This window comes from Caenorhabditis briggsae (genome assembly GCF_000004555.2).
Source record: "Caenorhabditis briggsae complete genome, chrI, whole genome shotgun sequence".
NCBI classification, from domain to species: Eukaryota; Metazoa; Nematoda; class Chromadorea; order Rhabditida; family Rhabditidae; genus Caenorhabditis; species Caenorhabditis briggsae.
In genome coordinates, this window is record NC_013489.2 from 4,839,295 (window position 1) to 4,867,066 (window position 27,772).

The 27,772-nt window shown below is 35.8% G+C and overlaps 2 protein-coding genes across 2 annotated transcripts; one reads left to right on the forward strand and one right to left on the reverse strand.

The window, feature by feature from the left end:
- Window positions 1-12,334: 12,334 nt before the first annotated feature.
- Window positions 12,335-20,587, forward strand: CBG03940 (the record flags this gene model as incomplete). Its single annotated transcript, XM_045244507.1, has 10 exons — window positions 12,335-12,397; window positions 15,462-15,616; window positions 16,872-16,953; window positions 17,186-17,293; window positions 18,621-18,701; window positions 18,755-18,853; window positions 19,264-19,371; window positions 19,720-19,790; window positions 19,843-20,096; window positions 20,454-20,587. 10 exons carry the CDS (start codon window positions 12,335-12,337, stop codon window positions 20,585-20,587), a joined length of 1,155 nt encoding a protein of 384 aa, XP_045092530.1.
- A 480-nt stretch (window positions 20,588-21,067) lies between these two features.
- Cbr-nmur-4 lies at window positions 21,068-24,328 on the reverse strand (the record flags this gene model as incomplete). The annotated part of the gene is made up of 8 exons (XM_002639313.1): window positions 21,068-21,168; window positions 21,888-22,140; window positions 22,193-22,308; window positions 22,362-22,491; window positions 22,539-22,698; window positions 22,742-22,853; window positions 23,952-24,078; window positions 24,134-24,328. 8 exons carry the CDS (start codon window positions 24,326-24,328, stop codon window positions 21,068-21,070), a joined length of 1,194 nt encoding a protein of 397 aa, XP_002639359.1.
- Between the last annotated feature and the right edge of the window lie 3,444 nt (window positions 24,329-27,772).

Sequence of the window (27,772 nt, forward strand, 5' to 3'; positions counted from 1 at the left end):
TTCGGGTAAAATGATCAAATGACTAACGGTAAGAAACAGAAGTTAATCAGAATTGGATGTTCGAAAAGTGTCTAGACTCCCAAATCAATCAACTTCTAGACTCTGAACCCCCAGCTTCTTGTATACGACTTCACCCAAGAGAATTATAATTTCCCAAGAATCTGACCCCATCTTCTCAGAACCTTGATGCTCAGCTGACCCAATTGCCAGATCAAATCATCAAATATACCCATCTCCGTAGAGTCCAAAACATTTCCTGTATCTAAAAACGTCCATATAAATATTATATTTAGATGCAATAGTAATTATGATAGATTTTGCCGAAAAAAAAGAGAGCTCAATTATTCTCATCACGCAATATAGTTATAGTCGATCTTCTAACTCTTCCCCTACTTGTCTTTTTTTTTCAATTGTGTCTATGAAAGTATAAAATACATAAGATATTGATGAGAAAATAACTCGTTGTGACAGGGGTGGAAGGGGCGGAGCTTATTAAAATAAGAAGAAGAATAAGAAGGAGAAGAATGACTGTTCACCAATGTAACTTCTATATTTTATTAGGAATAAAGTTGAGGGATGAATTGCTGAAAATGAGTGGAAAGAGAATATCCATAAAACGGTGGAGAGATGAATCAATTAAAATTCGAAGAAGAGCAAGTAAACAATTGAAGAACAAAAATTGTTGGAGTGGTTAAAGTCATTCGTCATAGTTAAGTTTTCACATCTATCGTTTATTATGACTTTGATATTTAGAAGACGTCCGTCAAGAAAGAGAACTCGTCAAATTGACGTCACAGAAGAAGAGCGGGAGGAGAAAAGAAGGAGGAGACTGATGAATTTTTGCAGAGTTGGAAGTTCCAGGAAGTTATGAACATCGTGTTCTGAGCTACTATATTCTTCTGGAAGATCCTTGTTTTTTTCTCAAAGCGATTTAAATTGTTCTTCTTTAACTAAATTTACTTATTGAGTTCGATATTGAAAGATGGTGTTCATGTTTTACAAAAAGTATGTAGATTCGCATAAAAATTAAGAAAACGTGCAAAGAAATCCTAAAATGAGCAAGTCGTGGCTGAGTTTTCTAGTCCCTGGCCAGCGGAAAAAACCCTTGAAAAGTTCGAATAGGAAATTTTCGCGCGCTGCTCGCGGACTAGAAAACTCAAACTCGGCTACCAGCCACCACATACTACTTCGCCTTTTCGAGCTTGAAAATCTAGATACTTTTTTTGTGCAAAATGAAGCAATAAAAAGTTCACCGCACACTACCTAAAGGATGGTAACGCAGGAATACCAGGCATCTAATAATAGGCAAACATATTGCGGGCCGGTGGAGGAATTTTCACTGGCCTGGCCCGGCCCTGACCCGGTATGGCCCTGGCCCAACCCCATTTTATCAACATTTCTTTGTTTTCAGCTTTCAGCAGGGTCTTGGGCTAAATTTCGTAATTTAAAATGATCATTTTGACAAAAATGTATCAAAAATCAACAGTAAAATTCTGAATTATTTAGAACCCGGGCGGGAAAATTTTTCTCTAGCCAAGCCAGAGGTAATCCGGGCCGGGCCGGGTATCTAGCAAGTATGATAATAGGTTTTGAAACGTCTTAAACGAGTCAAATCCCCCGTTCAAAAAAAATGTAGAAAATGAGAAGATGTTCCTTTTCGTAAAATGGTTTACTTCTTCTTCTTCTTCTTCTCTGAATCCCTGCTCCTTTTTCTTCCTCGTTTCCATTTCGTTCCTAGTAACCAGTCTCAAAATAAAACCGGGGTTTAATGCGAGGGTGTAAGTGGGTTTGGAACCAGAAAAGAAGAGAAGAACGCACGTTTTCTTCCTCTTTTTTTCTTCCAATAAGAAATACAAAACGTTTCATTCGCAGAAGATTATAGAAAGAAGGGGGCGGAGTCTGGAGATAAGGTGGAAATGGTATGTTTGCGTCAGTTCTAGGGAATTCACCTGCTTAGAAGGTGAAATTTAACATTTTCCAGAGTCGAATAGAAAGAGGGGCAGATATAAAATAGGAGGAGAAAAAAGAAGAACGAAAATGGAAATAATTGAAAAGTGTAATGCTCTACGGATTCCGACATATCTAAGGAAACATCTGAAGGGGAATTTTTGTTGCGAATTGAATTAATAGGAAAAGAAAAAGAAGAGAACGAATGCCGAGAATAACGAATCTATGATTCTGGATGCCAATGTAGGCGGGAGAAGTAAATGACAGGGTTTTGCTTTTTTAAACTACCGTAGGTGGATTGGGTTGTTTTCTAAAAGTGAGCAACCGATCATTATGTGGGTTTTCCATGACGGAAAACTCGGATTTAAAAAAGGTGTCATCGTTGATCTTGGAAAAAAGAGAGTTGATGACGATTTAACGAACACTTTTCGGACTGCATTAGAAGTTTTGAAGGGTTTCAATTCAACATTTAGAAGCCTTTTAGTTTTTAATCTAGTTAACATTTTCAAAACGCCTAGTTTCCTATTATTAGAGTTTAAAAATGTCAGAGGTTTTTGAGGAAACTCTTGAATAAGAAGGAAAATTATTTGTCATCAATCAAAGCGACGTCACAAAAATGAAGAATTAGAATTGAGATGGAAAATTATGGTTTCGCAAAGTTTGGAAGTGATTTTTTGATTTTTAGGTGATATACACTGAATCACATGAGTCAACAAGAGTTGAATTTTGGAATTTGATAGAATCCGTGGGAAGTTGCTGGAATACCGTAAAACCTGTAATAGAAGAGCCCCCCGCCCAACTTCTAACTTTGAGCCAATTTATCTCGGTTCCTGTCAAAGATATCAAAAAAGTTGTCCGCTGATAAATAGTTTATCATAATATCAAAAATAGTTTGTCAGCTGGCTTATTTTTGATATCTTGCATAGGAGCTGAGAAAAATTAGCTCAAGCTTGGCAGTGTGGAGACCCTTCTATTACAGGTTTTTTTACAGGTGTTTGGGTTAAAAAATTGGAAAATGCTTCAATTTGGTCGTTTTTCCATAATTTTCGCAACAGTGTACTATTAAGTTCTCAGTTTTAGAGTCGTAAATTCCAAGCTGCAAGTTTCTAGAACGTGAATTGGGGAAGATATTAGATTTGATATTATATCTACAGTTTCAAATATAGTTTCTGCTTTGAATTCAAAGGTGGATATTTTTTCAGCTTCGTATCTGATAGGTTCACTTTCTCACACTTTTTGTTGAAATTTCAACAGCAATCACATACCGTAAACATTCTAATAGAATGCCCCCCCCCCCCCCCCCCCCAACCGCATACTTCGAGCCAATTTATCTCTGTTCTCGTCAAAGATATAAGACGATTGAAATTTGAAGAATTTTTTTCGCATGTATAGAAACAGCTCGAATTGATGATTTCATGTACCATGTAGCCTTTATTTCAGTTTCACCAGATATCCGAATTTTCTGTACAAAAATTATGAATATTCCAGAAATTAGTCAAAGTTATAGAAAATGTTTGTTTGATGAATCTGAAAATGATCTTGAACGAAAAAATAGGTGGACAAATTGAAATTGGACCGTGTAGTAGTAGTTTTCTCAAATCCAGGTGACAGCCAATCTTCCTGCACTTTAAACTCCTTGTTGCTCTGTGTCTTCTTTTCTTCTACAGGTACAGAATCGGTTTGTCTCCCGATTTTGTACTTTTTTAATGGAAAAAGTGGTCACGCCAAATTCAAGTATTATTTGAATTGTGCCACGAGGTACAAAATCGGTAGGCAAACCGAATCTGTACCTAGTGAAACAATTCAAATACTTCTCTGATTTCACGTGTCTTTTTGTGGATTTTGAAACATTTCTCATGAAATCCGATTTTGAACCAATTTTTTGATCGACACTAACTTTCTACAATACTCTTATTTGGGTGAGAGTGATATCTGAAATTTTGGATATTTTGAAGCTAATCCGACGTTAACAGTAAGTATATACCCGACCCGAATTCTTTCTCATTTTTTGATGGTACGTATTGTTAACATCGGATTGACTGTTGGATAGCGGATTGGCCTCACCCAACTAAGCGTATTGTGGAAAGTTAGTGTCGATCAAAAAATTGGTTCAAAATCGGATTTCATGAGTAATGTTTCAAAATCCACAAAAAGACACGTGAAATCAGAGAAAATTTGAATTGTTTAACTAGGTACAGAATCGGTTTGCCTACCGATTTGTACCTCGTGGCACAATTCAAATAATACTTGAATTTGGCGTGACCACTTTTTCCTTCAAAAAAGTACAAAATCGGGAGACAAACCGATTCTGTACCTGTAGAAGAAAAGAAGACACAGAGCAACAAGGAGTTTAAGGTGCAGGAAGATTGGCTGTCACCTGGATTTGAGAAAACTACTACTACACTGTCCAATTTCAATTTGTCCACCTATTTTTTTGTTCAAGATTATTTTCAGATCCATCAAATAAACATTTTCTATAACTTTGACTAATTTCTGGAATATTCATACAGAAAATTTCTGAATAATAAAAAGGCAAGACGAAACTGGACGAAATCTGTCGAAAAGACAAACTTTTCGAAAAACTTTTGTTTTTTCTATTAACTCTGTTCTTTTTGTACATAAATTTTGAGAAATTCCGATTTTCAGAAATGAGAAAAAAATTCTTCAAATTTCTACCGTCTTATATCAACCACTGAAAAAATATTTATCATAATATATTTGATCAGTTGACAAATTTTTCATACCTTTCATAGGAGCTGATAAAAATTGGCTCAAGCTTGGCAGTGTGGATGCCCTTCTATTACAGGTTTTATGGAATATTAATTTAACTACGAAATTCACAAAATCAAATTTCATATCCGACAGCAGATGCTATGATGATCGAAGTATTATTACCTAGTCATAGAAATCAAAAAATGCCAAAAAATGAATGTATTGGTCGATTGGCCACAATTCATCTCTTTTTAGAGGCTGATAAGCCAAGTTTTAGTAAAGAAAAGCTGTTGATCAGAGAGCTTAGAGCCCTACTTTTTTGGTCAATTGTCTCGTTTTGAAAACTTTTGCATCTTTTCGTTTTTTTTTTCAAGAAATTGGAATGATTTTTGATGGAGAGACAGGTGGAAATGGTGGAGAACAAAGGACCAATCAACATTTCATAAAATAATGTGGTTTTCATTGAAAAAGAAAACTTAAAGCGAGAGGAAAATAAATTCAAAATCAGAGGGATTCTCTTCTCTGTCGTGTCTCAATTCTGACGTGTGTCTGTCACACATGCATGAATTCGCAATTTTGCTGTCTTTCGTTGCCGTTTTTTGTCTCCTGGACGGATGAGATTGTGATGATGTGTTGAATTGAGAAATTGACACTACGAAAAATAAGGAGCACATACACACCGAAGAAAACAATCTCTATTTCGTTTTCTTTTCACTTAAAATCGAATTGAAATGGTGATGTGAAAAGGAGGAAGAAGAAGAGGAGGAGCAAGAAGGGAACATCGGAAGAAGGATCGGTTCCAATTGGATTGCTTTGTGATGGCAGTGGTGGTGGGAAGAGGCGGAAGCAGAAAAAGGAGAAGAACAGAAAACGGTCCGAAACCAGCGGGGACGAAAATGGACGAATAGATCCATGACAGAGGGATTGAGGAGAAGAAGAAGGAAATTCTAATCGGATTAATGAAAATTAGACTGGGAAGAAAAGGATGGGACGGAAGCTGAAACAAAACAACGAAATAGGAGGAACAGTGTTTTTGAAATAAGAAGAAGAAGAGTTGAGCTGAATGGATGGATGATGCTAAAAACGAGTCAAAATCAGATCAAAATTTAATTGAATCGGGTTTTCAATAAAACTCGGTGGTCGGACATATGGAAAAGTCGGGACTTGGAATCATAATTTTTAAACTTCGGATAGCTAGAATAAATTTTTGAATAATGGGAAATTTGAAGAAAATATCAGAAGCATGAAAAAGTTTTCATAGTTTTTTGTTGATCTTTCAGAGTTTTTTGGGGTTTATCCAGAATTAAACCGGCTGCTTGAAAACTAAAACGTCGGAAGAATATCGGTAATTTCTCAAACCTTGCATAAGTAAATACCAGTAGTTTTACGCCCTTCGGAGGCTGAATATTCTGGTATCACTATCAGCTTACAGTACCGTAATCTTATAAAGAGGTTCCGTCACTTTTTCAAGGACTATTTTTCTCAGTTTCTGCACTAGAAAATTTAGAAATTTAGAACTCCAAAATTCCAAAAATTCCTAATTTGGGAACTCAGAAATTAGGTAATTTCAGAATTTAACATTTTAGAAGTTAGGACATTCGAAAATTTCAAAATTCTTAACGCCAGATATAGGGTAATCCAGAAATTTGGGAACTAAGACATTCAGAAGTTTGGAGATTAGTGAATATAAAAATTCGGAAGTTCGAAAAAATTTTAATTGTGAAATCCAAAAAAGTGTATCAATCGCATTTTTGCTGAATTTCTAAATTGTTAAACTTTCGAGCCGTCTAACTTCCGAATATCCGAATTTTAAAAATATCAAAAGAACAATTTCTCTAAGTGCGTATCAACCTAATCAAAAAAGTTTTTGACTATGTACTCTTCAGATTGACACAAATCAATTTTTGGTCTCTTTGGAGATAAAGCCTCAGAAAACTAATATTTTTCCTTCAGTGATTTTCGAATGAAAAAAAATTCAAATGTGATTTTTTGCTGTTGAGAGAGGTTTGACATTTGGAAAAAATGATGTGATGCAGGTGATTTTTTAGCTTTCATTTCTTCTAATGGCGATTTTTAATTGAAAAAATTCAGGAATCAGAAGCTATAGCTGAAATTAAGTAAAAAATCGAAAGGGATTCGCTAACTCATTGGTACGAAATTTTTGCGAATTTCCGAAGAACTCTTTCAACCAGTATTTTCTTGGAATGATGCTTGCTACCAGCAAGAAAAGGAATGCACACAATTTGCACAATTATCCGTGTTTTTTGCTATGAGCATGCAAAAAATAACTCGTTTTTTTCTCATGAAGAATGATGATTTCAATGGATTACTCGGACAAAAACTTTTAATTTTATTACGATGTATTTAAATGAAATCAAAAATCTAGATCATTTTGAATGGCTGAAAAATTCTGGACCATCTTTTTCCAATTTTAATTTTAGAATATTTTTATTTTGAATGAAATAAAAAATATAAAAACCACCCCTTTGAAACGGGAAAACAGAGAAAAATGGAAGAAACAAAAATAACGGTTTCTGGGGCCAAAAATGTGTTTCTAAAAAAAAAGAGAGTAAGTAAACGATAGAGAGATAATTTTGGCAATTTCCCTGTAAGTGCAATAGACCGCCCATTTACTGGGAAAAGGGAGCAGAAAAACGAAAAAAAAGAAAAAGAAGAATTGGAACTTTTGATTGTTGGTCGACTGGAAATCAAGAGAATAATTTACTCTTTTTTTGGTATTAAAAAAAAACCTTTTTTTAGATTTGAAGGAATAGAAATTTTTCAGAGGAAGCAAAAAAGGAAGGAATAATGGAAAAATATGCAAATTTTAGGAAGATGAAACCTCCAAAAAGAACGTGAGCTCAATCAATTCAATTCCTTTAAGATCTAGAACCCCCGTTATAACTTTTGTTCCATATTTTCTTCTGATCAATAAATTATTGTATATTATAAGAGATATCAAGGATGTGTCAACTGAAAAAGTATTAGTGATATTGGGATGAAGAATTTATCAGTTGACAACTTTTCGTATATCTTTGACAAGAACGGTGAAAAATTGGCTCAAAGTGGAATGTTAGAGGGGGGGGGGGGGCGATGGCTATTAAAGCTTTTACGATAAGAAGTAGAAGTTAGGGTCAAAAAGTTTTTTAAACTGCAATCCCAGAATATCACATTTTATAAAAACAGCTATCTGATTTCATTTAAAAATAAAACTGCCAGTATTTTCAGCTTATATAACACTATAATACCCAATAAAAGCTAGAAATAATCATTTCAAAAAATCCTTACAAACCTTGGAATCCCTTTGAAAATCTGTGGGTGGCTAGACTTGGAGGAACACTTTTCTCTAGAAGCCCTAATCTATATATTCCATAAGATCATTTTGAAAATCTTTTCAAACTCAAAGTAGTCTGAAAACTTGTTTTCGTTAGATTTATCACAGAGGGAAATTTGTCAAATCAGAACCCTTTCAAAACGAGAGAAACATGAGTTTTGAGAGGTTTTAAAAGAGTTTTCTGATTATTTTTTTTTGATGATACATCCAAATATAGAAGCAGAGATTTGCCAGATTTTGTACTTTTGTCTTTTGAAAAAATAGAGAAATTTAGAGAGTCCCCTAGACGATATGGATCAAATATTTTGAATTCTGCTAGACTCTAGTAGCTACGAAATTCTATTTTTGCTAATGGTGCAGAAGAAAGAAGCAAAACAGGTTAGTTGGTGGGTTGTGAAGATATTCCATACGAAATCATCAGCATCAAAATTTGAAAAGATCATTGAGCATCGCATAATCATTCTGAAACTAGTCTCCTCCTCCCAGGAAGAAGAAGAAAAAGACACACACACAACAATCGGGTTGTTGTCTTCTTCTTTCTTCTTCTGATGGGACGACGACGACTACTAATTTCAGTTCTCGCCCCGAGAGAAGACACGTTTTCTAATTATTCTCCGCCGACGACGGCCGAGTGTCGGTCGGGAGCTTCGAGCTCACCGAGCATTACAAAATGATGCTCTTGTGGAAAAAAAGAACAAGAGGAGCAAAAAGAAATGAAGAAGATTTGGAGTTGCGTAAAGGATAAAAGATTATGCAAAGAAGAGATAAAACGTTCTGGATATCAGATTTGATTAAGAAATCCATTGGTAGATGTGAGAAGAAAGAGCTGAAAATCCAATAGAACCACAGGTGGAAATAATCAGAAAATAACAAAAAAGAAATACGAATTGATTGAAAATTGTTATTCATAGAAAAATCTAACTTATTTTAATATTAATTTTGGTTTTATCCCTCCGTTAAATTGTTTTTCTGCTCACACCAACTTTAAATAAATCTTTCAAAAAACCTGGAAAAAAGTTAATTCCTATTTCTTTAAGTTGCTTAACCAAACATGAAACTTCATTTAAAAAAAACTCTTTAAATGAACTAATAATTGAAATGCTGAAAAATATATATTCAGGTGAAAAGATACAAGAAAAAAAGAAAATCGGATATTTCGTTTCAGTTTCGGCTGAAAATTCTGGGATTCGACGAGAGGGGAGAGCAGGGATTAGTAGAATGATAAGATAAGGATAATGTCGAGAACAGCTCACCAAAAGCTCTTATTTTATTCAGGATGAAAGTTTTAGGTTTTTAAGAGACGTTGAGTTCAGAGCCGCACCGGATTTAAATTTTAAGAAACGAATTCTCGAAATTGTCAACAAAAGAGAACTCAAAATATGATTCAGAACTCCAATAGAGTGATTCAATTTAGGAATCCTAGAGCTCTAATATTTGGAAAAATGAGAAATTCTTCTTTTGATATTACGCAGGTGTTTTTGAGACACTGACTGTTTTTCGATAGATCTATATTTCTAAAATTGTATTTACTTCGGAAGACATTTATTTTATCTTAGAATCGGAGCTTTTCTCTCCGGAAATCCTAAAATTATAAGATTTTTCGGTTGATTTTGCGTTCTTCAGTTGATATTCGGCCATTTTGACCATTTTTAGGAGTCTTGAGCTCGTCAAGTTTCCGATAACTTTGGAAAATTTGGAGAGTGTAAAACAGACCTAGATTGAAAGATTTGCATTCACAGAACTTTTTGAAATTTTCGTTTCTTTTTTCAGCTGTTTTCTGATTTCTGAAAGACGCCCTTTTGGAATTTTTTGTACTGAAAAACTGAAAAAACCGGTGTCTTCGAGTAATCTGTGAATAGTTGAAAAACTAGAAAATTTTAAAAAATTCTGTGAATGCAAAGTTTATAATATATGTAGATTTGTTTTTATCCACCAAAGGTTTCAAAATGAGAGGGAACTTGAAAGTCGAGTTCGAGACTCCTGAAAATGATCAAAAATGGCCGAAAATCAACTGAAAATAGGTTTTTAAAAAAATAATTTATTGACAGGCACTGTATATTTATCATGAATTTCAGATTCCGGGATTACAATTTTACTTTCTTAAATAAGAACATTTTACCCTTTTCTTATTTTTTGAATAATTACTCAATAACAAAAAAAGCAAGAAAAAGCTTCTCAAGGAAATGCTCTTTACACTTGAAATGCCACAAAACTAATGGAACACACCCTCAAAAATTGCTATTTTGGAGAGGCAGAAGGTGTGAAATAGTATGAAGTGAACCGAATCGAATAAAAATATCCCCCCTCAAAATTTGTTGGTGGGGGCGTCTAGAATTTTTCCTTTTTTTTATTTCCTTTTCTCTTCCCTTCTTTTTTATATGTGCCCGGGGTTTCAGATGATGTTAAAAATGTATGAGTGTCCGGAGTTTTCGTGTCTTCTGTTTCTTCGTTGTTTCCTTCTTCATTCTTCTTGTTCTCAAATGAAACAAGATTCTTTTTTGAATGAAAAATAGAAGAAGAAGGTCGTTTCAATGAGCACTTCTGAACATCATGGACCAATGGACTTGTCACCAACTCATGGAAGAAGGAGGCGTTGGAAAAGGAAGGCAGTCAGAACGAATCAATTTGAAGACGAAGGGGAAAATGAGTTATTCCACAGAATTATGGTCTCTGAAATAGTATTAACTTGCTAAAGTTTACTAAAGTTTTTTACATAAGTTCAAATCTGTCAATATATCCGATAGCCGCATCAATGTTTAGTCTGACACCAGAATATCTGAAATTTTCAAAAAACGTTAAATTGGGAATTAAACATTGAAGTCTTCGGCTCTGTATATGTATGTAGCTGAGATTTGCGAAATTGACTGATGAGTCCTCTAAAATTTGCTTACCTTGAGCCTGGCGGGATGACACACTATTAGACACCGATCTCGTAGTATGAAAATAATTTTTAAACTGATTGAAACTTTCAGTTGAAAAATATATTATAATTTCAACGGAAACTCTAATTTTGGAATTTACTTCAAAGTTTTTCTTTCTTCCGAAATTCCCTTACCCCTTAGAACACTTTGAAACCGAGACATTGGTTGGATTTTCCAATTTTGCAATTCCGTTACAAACAAATTTTTGTTGCGCCCTCCAGTGAATTCAAATTCAATCACATTAAAACTATCTGCAGAAAGGACATTCTGACAGTCTGAACACCGAAAATTTGACTTCCACATCAAACTGTCCCTTTTTCTCCCAATTTTTTACCGTTTTACAGTATTCCGTTCGAATTGCGGTTTCTGTCTCTTCGTTTGTGCGTTAAAATTCATTTGATTTCTTAATTTCTTCGAATTGAACTAAAGAAGGATGCGTCATCCAGATGACCTTCTCCAGAAGACATTCGTCAGATGTACTTGGCATGTTGCCAACCTTATGGGTGAAATATGGATGATGATGGAAAGGTGTGGTTCGTAAGGAAATTGTAAAAGGAATCGAAGGAAATTGAAAAGAGTTTTTAGTTTCCAGTTTTCGGATTTTAAACAAACCTATGCTTCAGCTGATTCCATAGCTCTGAAAACCAAAATGACAGGAAATTATTCGGAGTTTCTTTAGATAAGGTATGCATTCTAACGTTTAGAATGCTTAGTGTTCAAGTACAGTTTTCATGCTCGCTTTTTATGTATGCCATCGGGCTGCTGTTCTTGCTTCGCATGCGGGGCTCAGTCGGTAGCGGCGGCGCACCTTCGATACGCGTCCACCCTACCTTTTTCATGTCCCTCACGATTTTGAGACCTTCCGAACCTTTCATTTGCAAAATCTGAAGGATGATTGCAGTACCGGAAACCCTCAAAAGCTAACCCACTTTTTTGGTCTGAAGCTAAAAGCCAATGATTTTCGGAATGGTAACTCTTAGAATCCTGCTAGAGCAAATTCCTAAAATTTCTTGGGATTTCCAACGATCTAGAAAATCCCTAATTCTATGAATCTGAAATTTCCAGATGGTGCTCCTTAAACTTTCTTTAAATTCTCCGAAAATCACCCCAAATGAATCCTTGATTCATTCCGCCTCTCTATTCAATTACCCATTTTTTCGGATTCAAAAACACCGTCTCCTCTCACCTCTCTATTCTGCCTGTATGTCTATTCAACCATCTGTTGACTGCCCCTCCATCTGCTTCTCTACGTCTCTTCATCTGTTTATTTCTAACCTTGATTTCGACAAATGGGTGGAGTCTTAGCTATTACTACTGATTCTGCCACAACTACTTCTTCGTCCCCTTCTTCTTCATCTTCATCTCTTCGTATTGCTTCGACGGTTTCGCATGTGTTAACAAACAGAGATTACAAACAAAAATGAAGTCGTCATCTGCTGTTGCTTCAATACTTTGCTTACTTTTATTCGTTTTCATTGAACAGGTTCGTTTTTGGTCATTTTTCATTTTTACTTTTCTTTCCGTCAAAATGATTCGTGCCAATGATTCTATTCACTACTCGCAAAAACACGACGGATTTAGGTAATATTCGGGTTGTGTAGTACCTGTCCGATTCTTTCCAATTTTTGATTGTTATTTGAGTACTTGAGAGTAAAGAGAAGAGGAAACAACTTGAAGTATTTTTGCCAATTAACAACATGATGATGATTTTTTAGAACATTCTCACTTTTTGAAAATTCCAAAAAAAGAGGCGGAAATTGCGGTCGGAGGGTAAAACAGGATATTTTTTGAAAAAGTGTTTATGATGCTATTTAGATGGGGTCATATGTCTGTGTTTTGTGAAATCGAAAGTCTGTGTGATGGCAGATGAAAAGAGATTTTGTGATAATATGTATATTCTAGAAGAGATGATAAAACAATCTCCGAACGGTTTTCGTTTCAATTATCACCAATTCGAAAATTGGAAGACATTTGATGGATTCGAAATTGATGACTGTTGAGGAATGAGGAAAATGAAGATGGACCTAGTTTTAATAGAAGTAGAACCAAAAATCTTTCAGTGAAGACATTCAAAAGATTTTCGACCTTAAAGTTCTTTTTTTGCAGTTCTCCTGCTCCGATTTTTAGAAAAAAAAATTAAGCTCGAGATTTTTGCTCTAGCTTCTTTTGTAACCTATATCATGGGAAACCTGAGCAAAATTTTTTTACAAATATGATTTCAGAATTTGCTGTGCGTTTAACATCTCGGAAAAAATTAGGTCTAAAGCACTAGGTTTATCATTGCATTCCTCAATTTCAATAGAGATTTTAGATTCATTCATATAGTGTTCCCGTGATCTGCAGAAAAAAAAAAACTTCTATAAAAAACTTCTATGAAACTTCTATTGAAATTTCTTTTGAAATAGAAAAAAGTAGTGAATCCAGAGCCTTAGACCTAATTTACTCCAAGCTGTCTTACGCACAGCAAGTTTTGCTTCCATAATTGTACATAACTTTTTTTCCTCTTTCCAATGATATAGGTCATGTGCCATAACTCCATGACCTATTCGCACCATTCCCTAGTTAACCAATTATCGGAGTTTTCATTAGATTCCGTATTACGAGGTGGCTCACAATTATGATAAAATGGTATAATCTTTGGATATTAGGTTGGCGGGAAAGTCTTTGTCACTTTTTCAATAGTTTATTTCTCAAAGAAAAAATAACCGAATAATTAATTATATTGTCCATCATTATCAACAACATGTCTCCAACGTTCCCTCAATTTATGGATTCCATTGCGGTAGAATCCAGCCGGGCGTGAGGCAAAGTATTGTTTGAGTGCCGCTTCGACCGCTCCACGGGAATTGAAGCTTCTTCCTTCGAAGGCACGTGTCATATCGCCAAATAACCAATAGTCGGAAGGAGCAAGATCAGGAGAATACGGGGGGTGAGGGAGAACATTCCATCCATATCCCATCAGCTCCTGCTTCACTTGTTTCGAAACATGTGGGCGAGCGTTATCATGTTGATAGTACACTTTCTTGTCTTTCAGGGCCGAACGGTCGACTGCTTTCTTGAGGTTTCGTAGTTGAGTAGTGTAGAGGTCTCCAGTTATTGTTTTGCCCTCGGGCAGAAGTTCCCAGTAGATGGGGCCGTCCACTCCCCACCACACAGAGAGCATAACTTTTTTCGGATAAGGTCGGGTTTGGGGACATCCTGTGGGCTCTCTCCTTCTCCAACCCACTGGGATTTCCTGTGGTGATTATCGTAGAAGACCCACTTCTCATCTCCGGTTATTAGCCGGTCCAGCCATCGATCGCCCGCGTGGAGAGTGAGAAGAGTAATCGAATCGTCGACTCGGCGGTCAAGGTTGGCTTGAGTCAGGTGATGACGTATGAATCGACCAAAAAGTTTTCTCATTCCAAGAGACTTCAAACCTTCAAGGACTGTGCTATGGTGAACTCCGAATGTGACAGCTAGTTCACGGCTAGATTGAAATGGATCCGATTGCAATGCGTGCTTCAGCTTGTCCAAATCCAACTCACGGGGTCTCCCAGAGCGATCCTTTTCATCGAGCGAGAAGTCATCTTTTTCGAAACGATGGAACCAATTGCGAATAGTATTGTAGTGAGGGGCATGTGTGTTGTACACATTCTTCAAGAAAGTTTCCGAATCCTTCATCGTGGTGTGAGATAGGAAGAGGTAAATCAAAACATGTCTGATGTGAATAGCAGTGGGAACAAACATATCGTTTCAATTACAGATGAGGAGCAGGGAAGGAAATGGGGACTTGTTTATATGGAAGGTTCTTATCACCTTGTTATTCACTAGAGTCGATATCATACACAGCCTCCATATACGAGAACAGTGATTAAACAAACAGAGTGACAAAGACTTTCCCGCCAACCTAATATAAGTATTTTGGAAGCACGAAAATAGGTAGAAATATAATTTTACGTTTGATTCGAAGCTACTGAAATTTTAAAAGCGGTTCATCAAGTGTAGGCATTGTTATGATTGTCCAAAGATGAACGGCTTGCGAACTTAACCAGTTTACTGATGAATTATTTGAATTTTTGGACTTCAAATTTGAACTCAGCACAACACTTTACTCAAGTTTTAGTCTAGTACAAACTTTCATCTGAGTAATTATGCGCCACCCTTTAAATCTCCAAAAAAGTCTGTAAAATTGTCTGCTAATTTAATTGCTACAAATCCCGAAATCCCCTTGATATAAATTTCTTAAATTTCCTGGTATTCCAAATTTTCGAAGACCGTCAAATCTTTCAAATGACCGATACAATACTTTTTTTTATCCCATTGTGATTATACTACAAGACCAGTTGATGTTTCTTCTTCTCCTGCTGTTTCACATCAACTAATTCCCGTTCGATAGTTGTCTTCTTCCACTTTTTTCATTCAATTCTTTCACTCGAACAAAAGCACTTTTTGTCTCATTTCCTCTGAACGCAGATTCTTTTGTTGTCCATTTATTGATAAGAAAAAAGAAAAAAAAGGAAAAGAAAAAAAGTCAGATTCTAAACCAAGAATAACCGAGTGTTCAGGTAAACAGTACCGTATTCGAAGAGGAAACTGAGCAATGCAAATCAGAATCTGGATATGGTCGGAAGACGTTCGTTTGTGATGTTCATGGACGGTTGGCTGCCACGACGAAGAAGAAGCTGACTGATATTTTGGCAGGACTCAAAGATCGAATTGGGTTGGTTTTTTTTATAATTTAGGATTCGTATTACAAGAACAATAGATATTGTTCATTACGCTTTGAGGCGCCTGAATTGTTTTACGCCTAAATTTTATAGTCTCTCACTTTTTTTATCGTGTAATAGGATGAGGAAGCAAAGACCTTGAGACGGGGGCAAAGAGAGAATCATATTCAAGCTATTAGGGCCGCAGAGAAGAGAGAGAGAAGATGCAATAGAATATAGGTCTATGGGATCATTTTAGGGGAGGAACTATTGGGAAAAAAAAAGAAAAAGAGTATAAGAAAACACAAACTTATTGCGTCTTTGTGTAAAGTTTATGGAGCTGTCTTTGTGATGAATGAAATAAAAACCTTTGAGGCATTGCTGGATATACAGAATTAATTAAAATTATATTTATCATACAAGCCTCGGAAAATATCACTGTAGTGGAGAATACCGAAATTTGATGCCCGGGAAACCATAAACAAAATTTCATCAAAGGTCGGATTTGAAAATTGTCCAGTTGTCTTCAAAATTATCAGACTGAATAAGTCAATTTTTTCTAAAAATACTCAAATTGAAAAAAAGGACCCTATTTTTTAGCTCAATTACCTAGGTTCCCTCAAAACATATCAAAATTTTGTCAGCTGATAAAATGTTGATAATATCATGAAAAACATCTTATCAGTTGACACATGTTTTATATCATTCGAAGGAACCGAGATATTTGAGCTCAAAGTGCAAAACATTTAGAATTTATGGTAGAGCGGCTTCTTTCAATTAGTATTTTTTTTCTTTTCGTATCAATCTGTAGATTTCTAGTTTTGACTTTTCTTGGTTTTTTTTTCCGAATCGGCTAGTTACGAGCCCATTTAATGCTATATACAAGAACTAAATTATGACTGAAGATATTAATGTCTATCCGGAAATGCACCAGAACTTTCTAGAAGCTTTTCTCATTCTCTTTACTCAACATGACACATCTAGTTTTCCTCTAAACACCTCTAAAAACCCATCGATCTTGTCAATAATCTCGAAGCGCAAAAAAGACAATTTTTTACCTGCGAAAAAGTGCGCATTACAAGAAAAGAAGTATTTTTTTGGTAGATTCCGTCAAGATAATGATACTCAATCTTGCGGTACCCGTCGCACGAGATCCCATTTTCGGATACCGACTTTTTTGTCTTTTGATCGTCGCCGTTTTGAATACTTCCTTTCGAGATTTCGATCTTTCTTTTTCTCTTTTTTCTTTTCAATAGTTTTGGATTTCAGATGTGAATGCGCGGATGGATGTTTGAGAGCTGATGGAACTGACGCATTCATTGGATTGCTTCATGTCACGTCTTCTAAGAATGCAAGTATTTTAATTTGGAATAACTACTACATCACATTTGGCTTTTTATCGGATATATTAGTTACAAATTAGGTCAACTGGTTAGGTTTTATTTGATTGAGAAGAGAAAATGAGAGGCGGTGGTGTCATCGGAATGGACACCGCGCCCATGGTACTTTGATGAGATCAGAAATTGAGATTAGGATGAATGGAATAACACAGAAAAGCGAATACATGGGAGATTTTATTACAGACAGATGATCTGAAACGGGACATGGAGAAGGAGTACGACGATGCGACATTGGGTAATACCACGTGTGATCATGGACTTGTTATGGTTTATTTAAAAGATACACAACAGGTGAGAACATCGATTTGTAATCAGAAATGAACGAGGGTCCAAGGGTTGGGTTTGGGTGGAAATCAGGGCATCCAGTATGACCTAATTTGTGGGAATGCTAAATTCATTAAAGGTTGTTATACAACAAGTGTAAAACAGGCCTACTCGGCTGTCGGCTTGCAACTTCTGGACGGAAGTTGAGGGGGGTTCGGCTTTTGGACGGGTTTTGGTCAGGTTTTGGTCAGAAGCTGCCCACTGACAGCAGTGGGACGGACAATGGTCAGATTTTGGCCGGAATTTGAAGACGCTGCGTGTTAAGAGGTCGAAATCTGGTCGGTAATTTGTCGGATCTTGGTCGGCTTCCCACAATGTCTTTGCCGGAATCTGACCAAGCTCCGGCCAGAAGTAACCGGCGACGCCTGAGTAGATTGAAAACTGTGCATTCACAGAACTTTTCGAGTTCGTAGTTTTTCAGCTATTTGCCGATTTCTGAAAGACGCCTGTTTTTTACGATTTCAGTACTAAAATGGCCAAAAGGGGGTATATTTCAGAAATCGGCAAATAACTGAAAAACTAGGAATTTTCAAAAATCTACGAATGCAAAGTTTATCTTGGTCTTTTTCACACTCTCCGAAATTTTCAAAGTGATCGGAATCTTGACAGCCGAGCTCCAGACTCCTGAAAATGGGTAAAATGACCAAAAATCAACTTATAAAAAATACGTTTCTGTATATAAATGAACGGTAATGAAAGGTAATTGTTCTGAAACTAATTAATTTTTTAACTTTTTGAAATTTTAAACTTTGAAATGTTATGTGCTCTAAATACTCTTCAATCTTCCAACTTTTCTTCTTACAGTACTCCTCTTTTCCCAAAAACAGTTTCAAATGTTTCCGTCCAAAATCGTTACTTAATCACACTTGTGTTTCCCTTCTCCCAACCCATCAATTTTCTTTTGGTTCTCCCAGATTTTTGAAATCTTGACTCATTCCTTTACTACCATCTATCCTATTCACCCGTTTCACCTTCCTTGTCTTTTGGCAGCAACGCCTGCGCATAAATTGATGGTAAATAATTGGGCGAAAAAGAAGAAGAGGAAGAAAAACGAATTGAATGGCCACAAAAAGAAGAAAAAGACGAATACTTCTTCCCAAGAAAGGGACGCCCATTTGTCTTGTTTGGACTGTTCGAGGTCATTGGCTCATTTCAATTGAAATGAGCCTTGTGATGAGTGTGATGAAGGACGGGAATAAATCGCTTCGATGGGTTCTCTTTTTCAAAGTTTTATTTCTTTTCCGGGGAGACCAAAAAATAGAATCTCTGTTAAAAGTGAATCTCCGTTTTACAGTTGGCTACATTCCGTGGAGGTGATTCGTTTGTACTTTTGGGTGACGATGATATGCAAAAACTCCACAAATTGGCTGCACAGGTAAGAGAAATGGAATTGAAGGGAAACTGCAAAAAGAACGGAATTGTTTCTAGCAAGGAAGCGAAAGTGACACGTTGGCAGTACAGTATCTTCTTGCAAACTACAAACAAGTTTCTGAGGCACCTATTGATAATTGGTATGCTGGATGGCTCGTGAGTTTTTTTTTGGAAAATGTTGATTAAAAAATTGAAAATTGGTTTTTTATCTACAGAAGTTTGTCCAAAACTTTTCAGAAAAAAAACCTGTTTATCTAGGTCCCTAGTTGTCCCCAATGGAACGTTCCTAGGCCAACCGTTTTGACTTATCCGATTCATGACTTTCTAGGCCATTTAAGACATAAGATAGAAATTACCGACCAGATCTGAAATTTTATAAAATATAGTCAGGCTTTAATCTCGGTAACGTAGCTTAATTTCAACGGAATTCTTTATAATTCCAATTAGTGAAAAATAACAGAAATCCTCATGCCCATGTTAGAGTTTACAATCTGGTAAAATCTGAAAATGAAGTTTTTATATATTTTCTAAAATCCTTATTCAGAAAAAAATTTGAGCATTTTCAGCCAGTCATCGGTCTGATCGTCGCCGTGCTCCTTGTGCTCTGTTTGGTCTCGATTCTTCTCTCAATGATCTGTGCAAAATGTTTCTGTTGTTGCCGTAAAAACAAGAAAGTGAGTACATATATAGGATGTTGTTGTTATTATGCAATTCCCAAAAACACCCACAAACTTTACACTTTCCTTCTCATTCCAGTGTATTTTTCCTCCGAAACTAAACTTAATTCCATTCTTCCCAAGCCAATCAAACTGTTTCTTAGTGGGTCAAATGTGTCGGAGAAAAGAATATGGAGGGGGAAAGGTGTAGTAGTTGGGAGGTGATGGCGGTTTTAAAATCAAATGAAGAAGGAAAAGGACACATTAAAAAAGGCCTTGGAAAGGGTGATGGGTGTTCTATTTCTATGCTCAATCTCACTTTTGAAATGACCGAAATCAACGGGAAAAAAAAACATTTTCTTCCAGGAAAAGTACGAGGTCACTAAGCCAGCGACATACAAATCCATTGAGCCACTTTACGTTATCACTCCTCCATCGTAAGTTTCTTTTTTCAAATCAGGAATGCGAAACAGAACATCATGTCTTCAGAACCTTGAATCCGAGACACCACGACGCAATCTACTCAACTCCATACTCTGGAAGTCCACTTCCATTCCCACCACCACCTGGAACTACAGTACCACACACTCCAAATTCCACATACAGATATCGAGTTGATACGAATAGAAAAGCACCAAAAGACTATGAAAATGGATCAATGGGACAGTTGCCAATCGATGAACCCAGAATAGGCCATCCGATTTATTCTCCTCTTCCAGCTCTTGATCCAACTTATGGAACTAGTGAGTTTTTAGAAACGATTCGTGTGCGGAATCTATGAAAACAATATGTATAAACGGAAAAAAAGCGCTAGCTTGTTGGAAAGTTTGGTACATCAATTCCTACTGTAAAACCAGTATTAGAAGGGCCCACATTTTTTTTCGTGGAGTCGCTGCGGAGGGTACTTCTATTAGAGGAACTCTTCAAGAGCTCTTCTACAGGTTTGACAGTACCTAACTGTCTCATTCTCCAATCGGCGAAAATCACATGAAAATTCGTGAGTTTGATGAAACTTTCGAAAATTCAATTTCCTACTCTATTTCCATCTAACTGTCTGATTCTCTGCAAATGAAATGCCCTAATTCGTCTAAATCTTCCAGTTCCACGTGCCCGTCTTGCTCCAAACGGAGCTGCTCCACCACTGTCTCCATCGTATTCATCTGGAAATGACCCACATTTCTTGGATCCCCGAAGGAAACAAGAAACACAGACACGCGAAGAGCTCATCTATTAAAAAGAATTTCTCTATTTCCCACTCTTTTCTCTAGATCTTTCGGCCATTCCTTTTTCACTGTTTCCTTTCTTTTTTCTAAAAACATTTAATACAGGTTCTTTGTTTCTGTAGAGCTCCAATCGTTTTCTTTTCCCGTTTCTCTTTGACGGCCCGAATGAGCTCAATTTCCTCTTCTCAATTTATTATAACTCAACAAAAATATATTTTCCTGATTTAAAAAAATTTGTTTATAAAAATCAAACAATATTCAAAAATACATGTGACATCTTACTCTTAAAAAGAGAAGAATTCAGAAGAATTTGGATTTGTGGTTCTGTTACCCGGATTCAAAATGATGGTTTGAGGATGAAATAAGAAGGGAGGGAAGAGAAAATATACAGAATTTTTTGGCGAAATTTAACCCATATAACAACGAATAAAGGCAAAAATATGACAAGTTTTTGAGAAGGAGAGGTTTGGGAAACAAGAAGAAAAATCCGGTTACGGAGTTCCAGTCATTGACGTTATCAGTGGAGATTTTGGTTCGGCAGATGACATTATATCCATTGTATTCAAGCGGTGACGGTGACTGAGAGCAGTAGCTGAAATGATATAATTGATCATAGGATTACGGTATTGCTCCTAAATAAGTTTATCAAATACCTGAAAACCTGTCAAGTTTGAACTCAATTATCTCAATTCTTATGCGAGATATCGAAAATGAGTCAATTGACAAAACATTTTAGATATTATGATAAACAATTCATCAATTGAAGACTTTTTGATATGCTTGCCGAGAACCGAAAAAAAATTGGCTCAAAGTTAAAAGCTACGGTGCCTATTACATGCTCTACAGTACTTCAATCAGATTTGGTCAGAAGTTCCACCTTAGAACTACTGAATAGAACATCTTATCCCTTTTGTTGCGTCTTATCCCTTTTGTTGTTCTTCATTTTGTACGCTCCAGACTTATTGGAAACGATATCTACTATACTTTGAGCTCAATTACTGTAAACATTTTAATGGAAGTCCATCCAAAATGCCAATTTTGAGCTTCCATATCTCGGTTGATGTAAAAGATATCAGAAAGTAGTCCGCTGAGAAAATATTTTTGTCATAAACATTTTGTTAGTTGCCCACTTTTTCATATCTTTCACAGGATCCGAGACATATTGGTTCAAAGTTGACTATTTGAATGGCCTTCTATTAGAGTTTTGATTATAATTGAGCTCAAAATGCAAGTATAGAAGTGACTTTCCGTTAAAGTCTTTGTTTTTGACAGTTTTATTGACTTCAGATAGTGCTTCTGTCTTCTACTCACTCTTAAATCCTGAATTCTTCCTTTTGGACAACAGTGACTTGAATGCAGCCCGAAATCTTGCAGACATCAAATTGTAGAGTATTGGATTAATAGCACAATTGATGAATACAAGTGTCTTCGATAGATTAATGTACCAATCGGGACTCCATGAATACTTTGGATCGGAAACAAATGAATTGTATACAACCATTCCACGATACGGAAGCCAACAAATTGCAAAAACTGCAACAACGATCGCCAACATTTTGACAACCTGGAAGGAATAGGAATACATAAACAAGAAGAAGAAGAGGAAATGATCCTACCTGATTCTTTCCTCTTGTCGAATTCCGTTTACCAGAAATATGAGAATCTCTTCCGGAATAATGTCCCATTGAAGTGGAGGATGTCTTTGACTTCTCGATGATCACCTCGTTTGAGACTGAAATTTCTAAAATTCATTTGTAGGAAAACAAAAAATTAAGCTTAGGTTACTTTTCGGTTTCACCGATTTCTTAATCTTATCTCCACATTGACTCAAAGTGATACCGATTTTAGCGTAAATGATGATGTCGCACAGAATCGGCAGCACGTACCACAGAACGAAATCTAGAAGGAACACTATCTGAAAATATCTGGATTTAATACAAAATCAGTATAATTTATAAATACCTTGTACGCATTACTATTCCTCTCCAATCGAAAACTACAAGATGTTCCGATATCATCTTTAATCAGTGTGGCCAAAAATAGCCAATAAGAGTGATAAATCATTGAGAAGGCCCAGATACCGGCGATGATGAACGTCGCGCGTTTCACAGTACACATGGTTCTGAAATTTCAGACTTTCGAAGTGATGGCTCAATTTGAAATACCTGGCTTTATATGGATTGCAAATTCCATAATATCGCTCAATTGTAAATGCTAGAATCGAGAGACTTGATGTATTCATGGCCAAATAAGGTAGGTAGGTCAGAAGAACACATCCTGAAAAAATGTTCATGGAAATGCGATGTTGATGTTTGAAAAATAGCGAGAATTGGTATTGTAATCCGATAATAAACCGTCGTTCGTTGTGTAAAAAAAACTGATTAGAGGTTTCACAGAAAATAAGAGAAAATTTTAATGGAAGTGTGTAGTAGATATATAAGATGTAATAGATTTTTGAAATTGGTGATTCACTGTATTTTAGAATTTTAGAATTTTGCAGTATGTGAAAAAATCTAAAAATGTAATGTCTTGCGATTCCTTTTTAGAAACTGGAAATACAACATTTTACTTTAAAGGGGGACTCCGACCAGAAATTTTTATTGCATTGAAATGTGTTAAAATTTATCTATTTTTCAAATATTATTGCGAAAAAATTCAAAGAAAATCCGAAATCCCCGAAAAACGGCGTTGAAAAGGAAGAAAATTCAAAAAAAGGTGCCGCCGGGGGACGAGGATTTTCAGTGAGAAACCTAGGCCACGGCACCTGACAGCCTTTTTTTCAAGTCGCCGACAGTGGTTTTTTACGTTTTTTACCTGCCGGACATGAACTTGAAAAAAATCCGGAAAATTTGCCACATAGGAAAGGCGCCCGCTGCCGTGGCCTAGGTTTCTCACTGAAAATCCTCGTCCCCCGGAGGCACCTTTTTTTGAATTTTCTTCCTTTTCAACGGCGTTTTTTGGGAATTTCGGATTTTTTTTGAATTTTTTCGCAATAATATCCGGAAAATAGATAACTTTTAACACATTTTAATGCAATAAAAATTTTTGGTCGGAGTCCCCCTTTAAATCTTACTTTGAAAATTCGAATGTAAAAATAAAGTTTTCAAGCATTCCCTCTACTATACACTTCCCTTTTCCTTTACTAATAATAGCTACTTTCTTTCAGACAAAACTTTCAGAAAACTAAAATTATATTTTTACCCCGACTCTCCGCTTTCTCTCTAAAAATAAGTTCTCCTGGAATTCGCAGTGTCAATCAACCCCCGCAACCACTAGTCGTGGTCAGTCTCTTCAATTTTATTGATAAAGAGTGACCAGCAAACACAGTGGAAGCAGCAGACTATGAACTTTCGATTTCTAATTTCAGATTCTTACCTAATTTTCCAAATAAATAATTATCACTGGGAAAGAGAAGATACATCATTTCGTGAGGCAATGAAGCGAAAAAGAACAATGTGTCACTGGCTGCCAAAGAAACTAAATAGCAATTCGTCGGAGTTTTCTGAAATAAGAAACATTTTCAGACATTTTCAGACTGGCTAATAATGAATTATTACCATTCCTCTGACTTTAAGAACCACAGTGATGACTAAAAGGTTGCCAAGTACACCGATGACTGAAATTGTAGAGAATATGAATGCAAGTGTAATATCCAGTGGCTGATTTCCAACTGGAGCCATTGTTCCTTCTAGAAGATGTTCAGTAGGCATTATAGGTGATATTGAAATGCCTGCCAGTGAGGCGGACGTCATGTTGAAGGGATGACGTGTAGATCTTATTCGGGTGTCTGGAAGTAGAACTTTCAGAATTTCAAGAATGAATAAGGAAATGAGGTAATAATTTCCCAATAATCAATGAAATAGTGGGGAGTTCTGTGTCCATAAATAATCAGATTATTTGATTGCCGTCATAATTATTTTTTGATTGTATGGACACAGAAGAATCAATGATAAGGAAAAGCAGAGAAAAATAAAACTTTAAAAACACTATACAGTTAAAGTGGGCGTATACTTTTACATATGGGATTTTATAAGGAACTCCCAACTGAATAAAAAAGAAATAATTAGTGGAACGGAAGTGTATTATAAAAATTGAGAATCGAAAGAAATCTTTATGCCTTCAAACGGAAGTATGACTGGACTTTGTTAATAAAATTGGGGTCCTGAGACATAAAGGAAAAAAGAGGAAGCAAACGAAGAAGAAGAAGAAGGAGTGTGGGTATCTGTTTGAACAATTTGTGGGCGGAGTTTAGTGTGGAGAAAAAGAGCAGGATGATGCCTCCTGTGCGATGAACAAAAAACAAGCAAAGTGGACCTTGCACTTTTGCTGATGTCACATTAATGTCAAGTATTTTGGCGTACTGTCGGCTGAAACAATGAGGCATAACAATTTGATTTTTAAAGTATCAGATGTAAGGAATGGTGAACATGCCTATTCGGGGACTTTGACCACAAATTTTTTGAAAGAAGTCTCGCAGCCGTGGCCTAGGTTCCTCTGCGCGGGTATTCAAATCCTCGTCCTACTTTTTGAAGTTAAGTTTGTGGTTTCGACGGCGGTTTTCGAGAATTTCGGATTTTTTAAAAGGATTTTTTAGCGATATCTTTAGAAAAATACATCAAATTGGACAATTTTTATTTGGAGTCCTCTTTAACTATTCTGACTTTTTCTTAAATGTTTCCTATTTTTAGAAATCACAATTTCTAAACAGCTGTTTGCTTACCTCGTTTTTATTCTTCTTTTCATCAGAAATAAATATTCAAAATCTAAAAATATTTTTATTACCTATCATTGTCCAAATAAACAAAATTTATGAGTTTACTATCAGTTACAACTACAAAATTTTAAAAAAGTAACCCTTATTCATTTGACAAACAGAATATCGTAGAAATGAATGCCATGTTTTGAAGCTTGGTAGTTTTTATAGGTCTCTCGATTTTTTTCTGCTTTGTGTGTCTGATTCTTTTAGGATGTCTATGAAGATGAAACCCGTGGGAAAACATTCTCACAGGAGAAGAAGAAGAAGGCTAATTGGTATCTTGATGATACGTTGTTATGTTCTGTATTTGATCAGTTATAAAACGAAGATCAGAAAGAAAGACTAGAAGTTAATTCTGAATAGTTTCTGAGAATAGTCAAATTTGTTTATTTGCAGTCCCAATAGGTTTTTAAGGCTCCCGAAAAGAGCCCACCCATAAAAAGTGCTCATTTAAATTTCACCTTGTAGGCGAGTTCCTGTTTCATATTCTGGAGGTTTCTTAAATTAAAGATCGAAATCGGGACATTAACTAGAACAGGGGATAAGGAGAGAATTTTATGGCCGACTTTTATGGTGGGGCTAATTTTGGGAGCGTTAAAAATTAAGAAAGGCAGTGAGGCTTCAAAAAACAACTTTTAGTGTTTCAGAACCAATTCAAAATATTAATAAAGCCAAGAATATCTCATTTGGTCTCTGATGTAATTTATAAAAAATGAATCCTACGTTGTTTTTGATAAGTATCATGGGAATTAGTGTTTCCAGAATATGAATACTGGCACTGTGCCAAAAAGTAATAATCATTCATCTTCTAAAATTATAGAGTTAGAAGTCGTTCGAATATAGTCGAAACATCCGTAAATTCCAAAAAATGAGTATTCATCGACTTGTGCAAAATTACACCCTCATCCCATCTTATCAAATAGCATCATTTTTTGCTATCAAAAGGGTTTTTCCCCGGGATTTCAATCGGATGAAATTGAGTCATCTGTTCCTCGTGGATTATGAAACAAACCTTTTGAAAAAAAAATAACAAATAGAAGATCTTCAGCTAGTGATGGACGTCTACTACGGATGAGTTAATTTGAAGATGAATATAAAAAATGAAAAGCAGTGCAAAAATGGGCGGAGTGGTTTTGTTCTTTAGACAGCAAAGCCGCCTATAGGGTCATGATGTATCTTGTGCTTGATCTAGCTCACTGAATTCAATGAACTATTGAAGACGTGAAGAATTTATTTTGAGTAATCATTTGCGTTAGGCATGAAGTCAACAGTAAGACTGGTTATCATCAGAACACATTTGCCTCATCTTAGTTTTCAAAAAGTTCCTTCAATTGCTCCCGACGAACTCAGTGAAGTTCCAGCACTTTTCTTAATAACTATCTTCCTATTTTTTGTTCATTTTTCCTTTTGCCCAGTCTCTCCTCTTCTCCTTTTCTTTCCTGCTGATCAGTAGACACTGCGGAGGAAAAATGGACAAAAAAAAAAAGAAAAAAGAGAGAGTTCGGTGGAAGGATTTCCTTCAGTGATACACTTGTTCAACATGAGGGCGATACAACTCAAATAGACTCAAAAAACCACTCGTTCAAAAAAAAATGAAATGGATTTGATGATAAGAAACGGATAAATTGAATGAGTTGGTAACAAGATGAAATGGCTACAAGTTACGATAATGATTGATTGGAGAGGGGAAAGAAAACAGAGCACAATTCGGGGATTTTGTGAGCATCGGAGTTCAATGGGTGATGAAAAATAAGGGATTCGGGGTAGGATTCCTTGGAGAACATAATTCGAAATAATATATACTTTTGAAATTGAACTGAAACAGGATTTTATGAAGTCAAAAGGAACAACCAGAAATAGAAGGGCCCGTAGTTTGAGGTCAACTATCTGAAAGATATAAGAAGTAGCGATTTTCAAAACGTTTAATTTTCGAAGGAATAAACAAAAATGGTCCAAATTTCTGTAATTCGTCACAGAAAATACTAAACTACTGATCAATGTCATAATCGATGTTGTTTTGTCCAGAAATACTTTATTTCAACGCAATCATGAAAAATATGGTTTTAATTACATTATTTCTGTTGATTTTCATTTTTGCGAAAAGTTACGTGATGCACAGAAATTGAAGGCTTCGAATTCTGGGAATTTGGAAAATTTACGTGATTCACAGAAATTGAACGTTTCAATTTCTGGGATTTTTCACAGAACTCGAACGGTTCGAAAAAAATGAATATTAAAAAATGAATATTAGGAAATTATCGTTGGTTGTTTTCTATAAAACGGATCCTTCGAGCTTGAAGATAATTGTTTTCCATGGGAGCTCTATGTTGGCTGAAAAACTAGTTGAAAATTCTGAGTCGCATTGGAAGGGTTGAAGTAAAAATATAAATACAAAGCTTAAAACTTACCTTTGTCACATACAGTACTTTTAAATGAAATT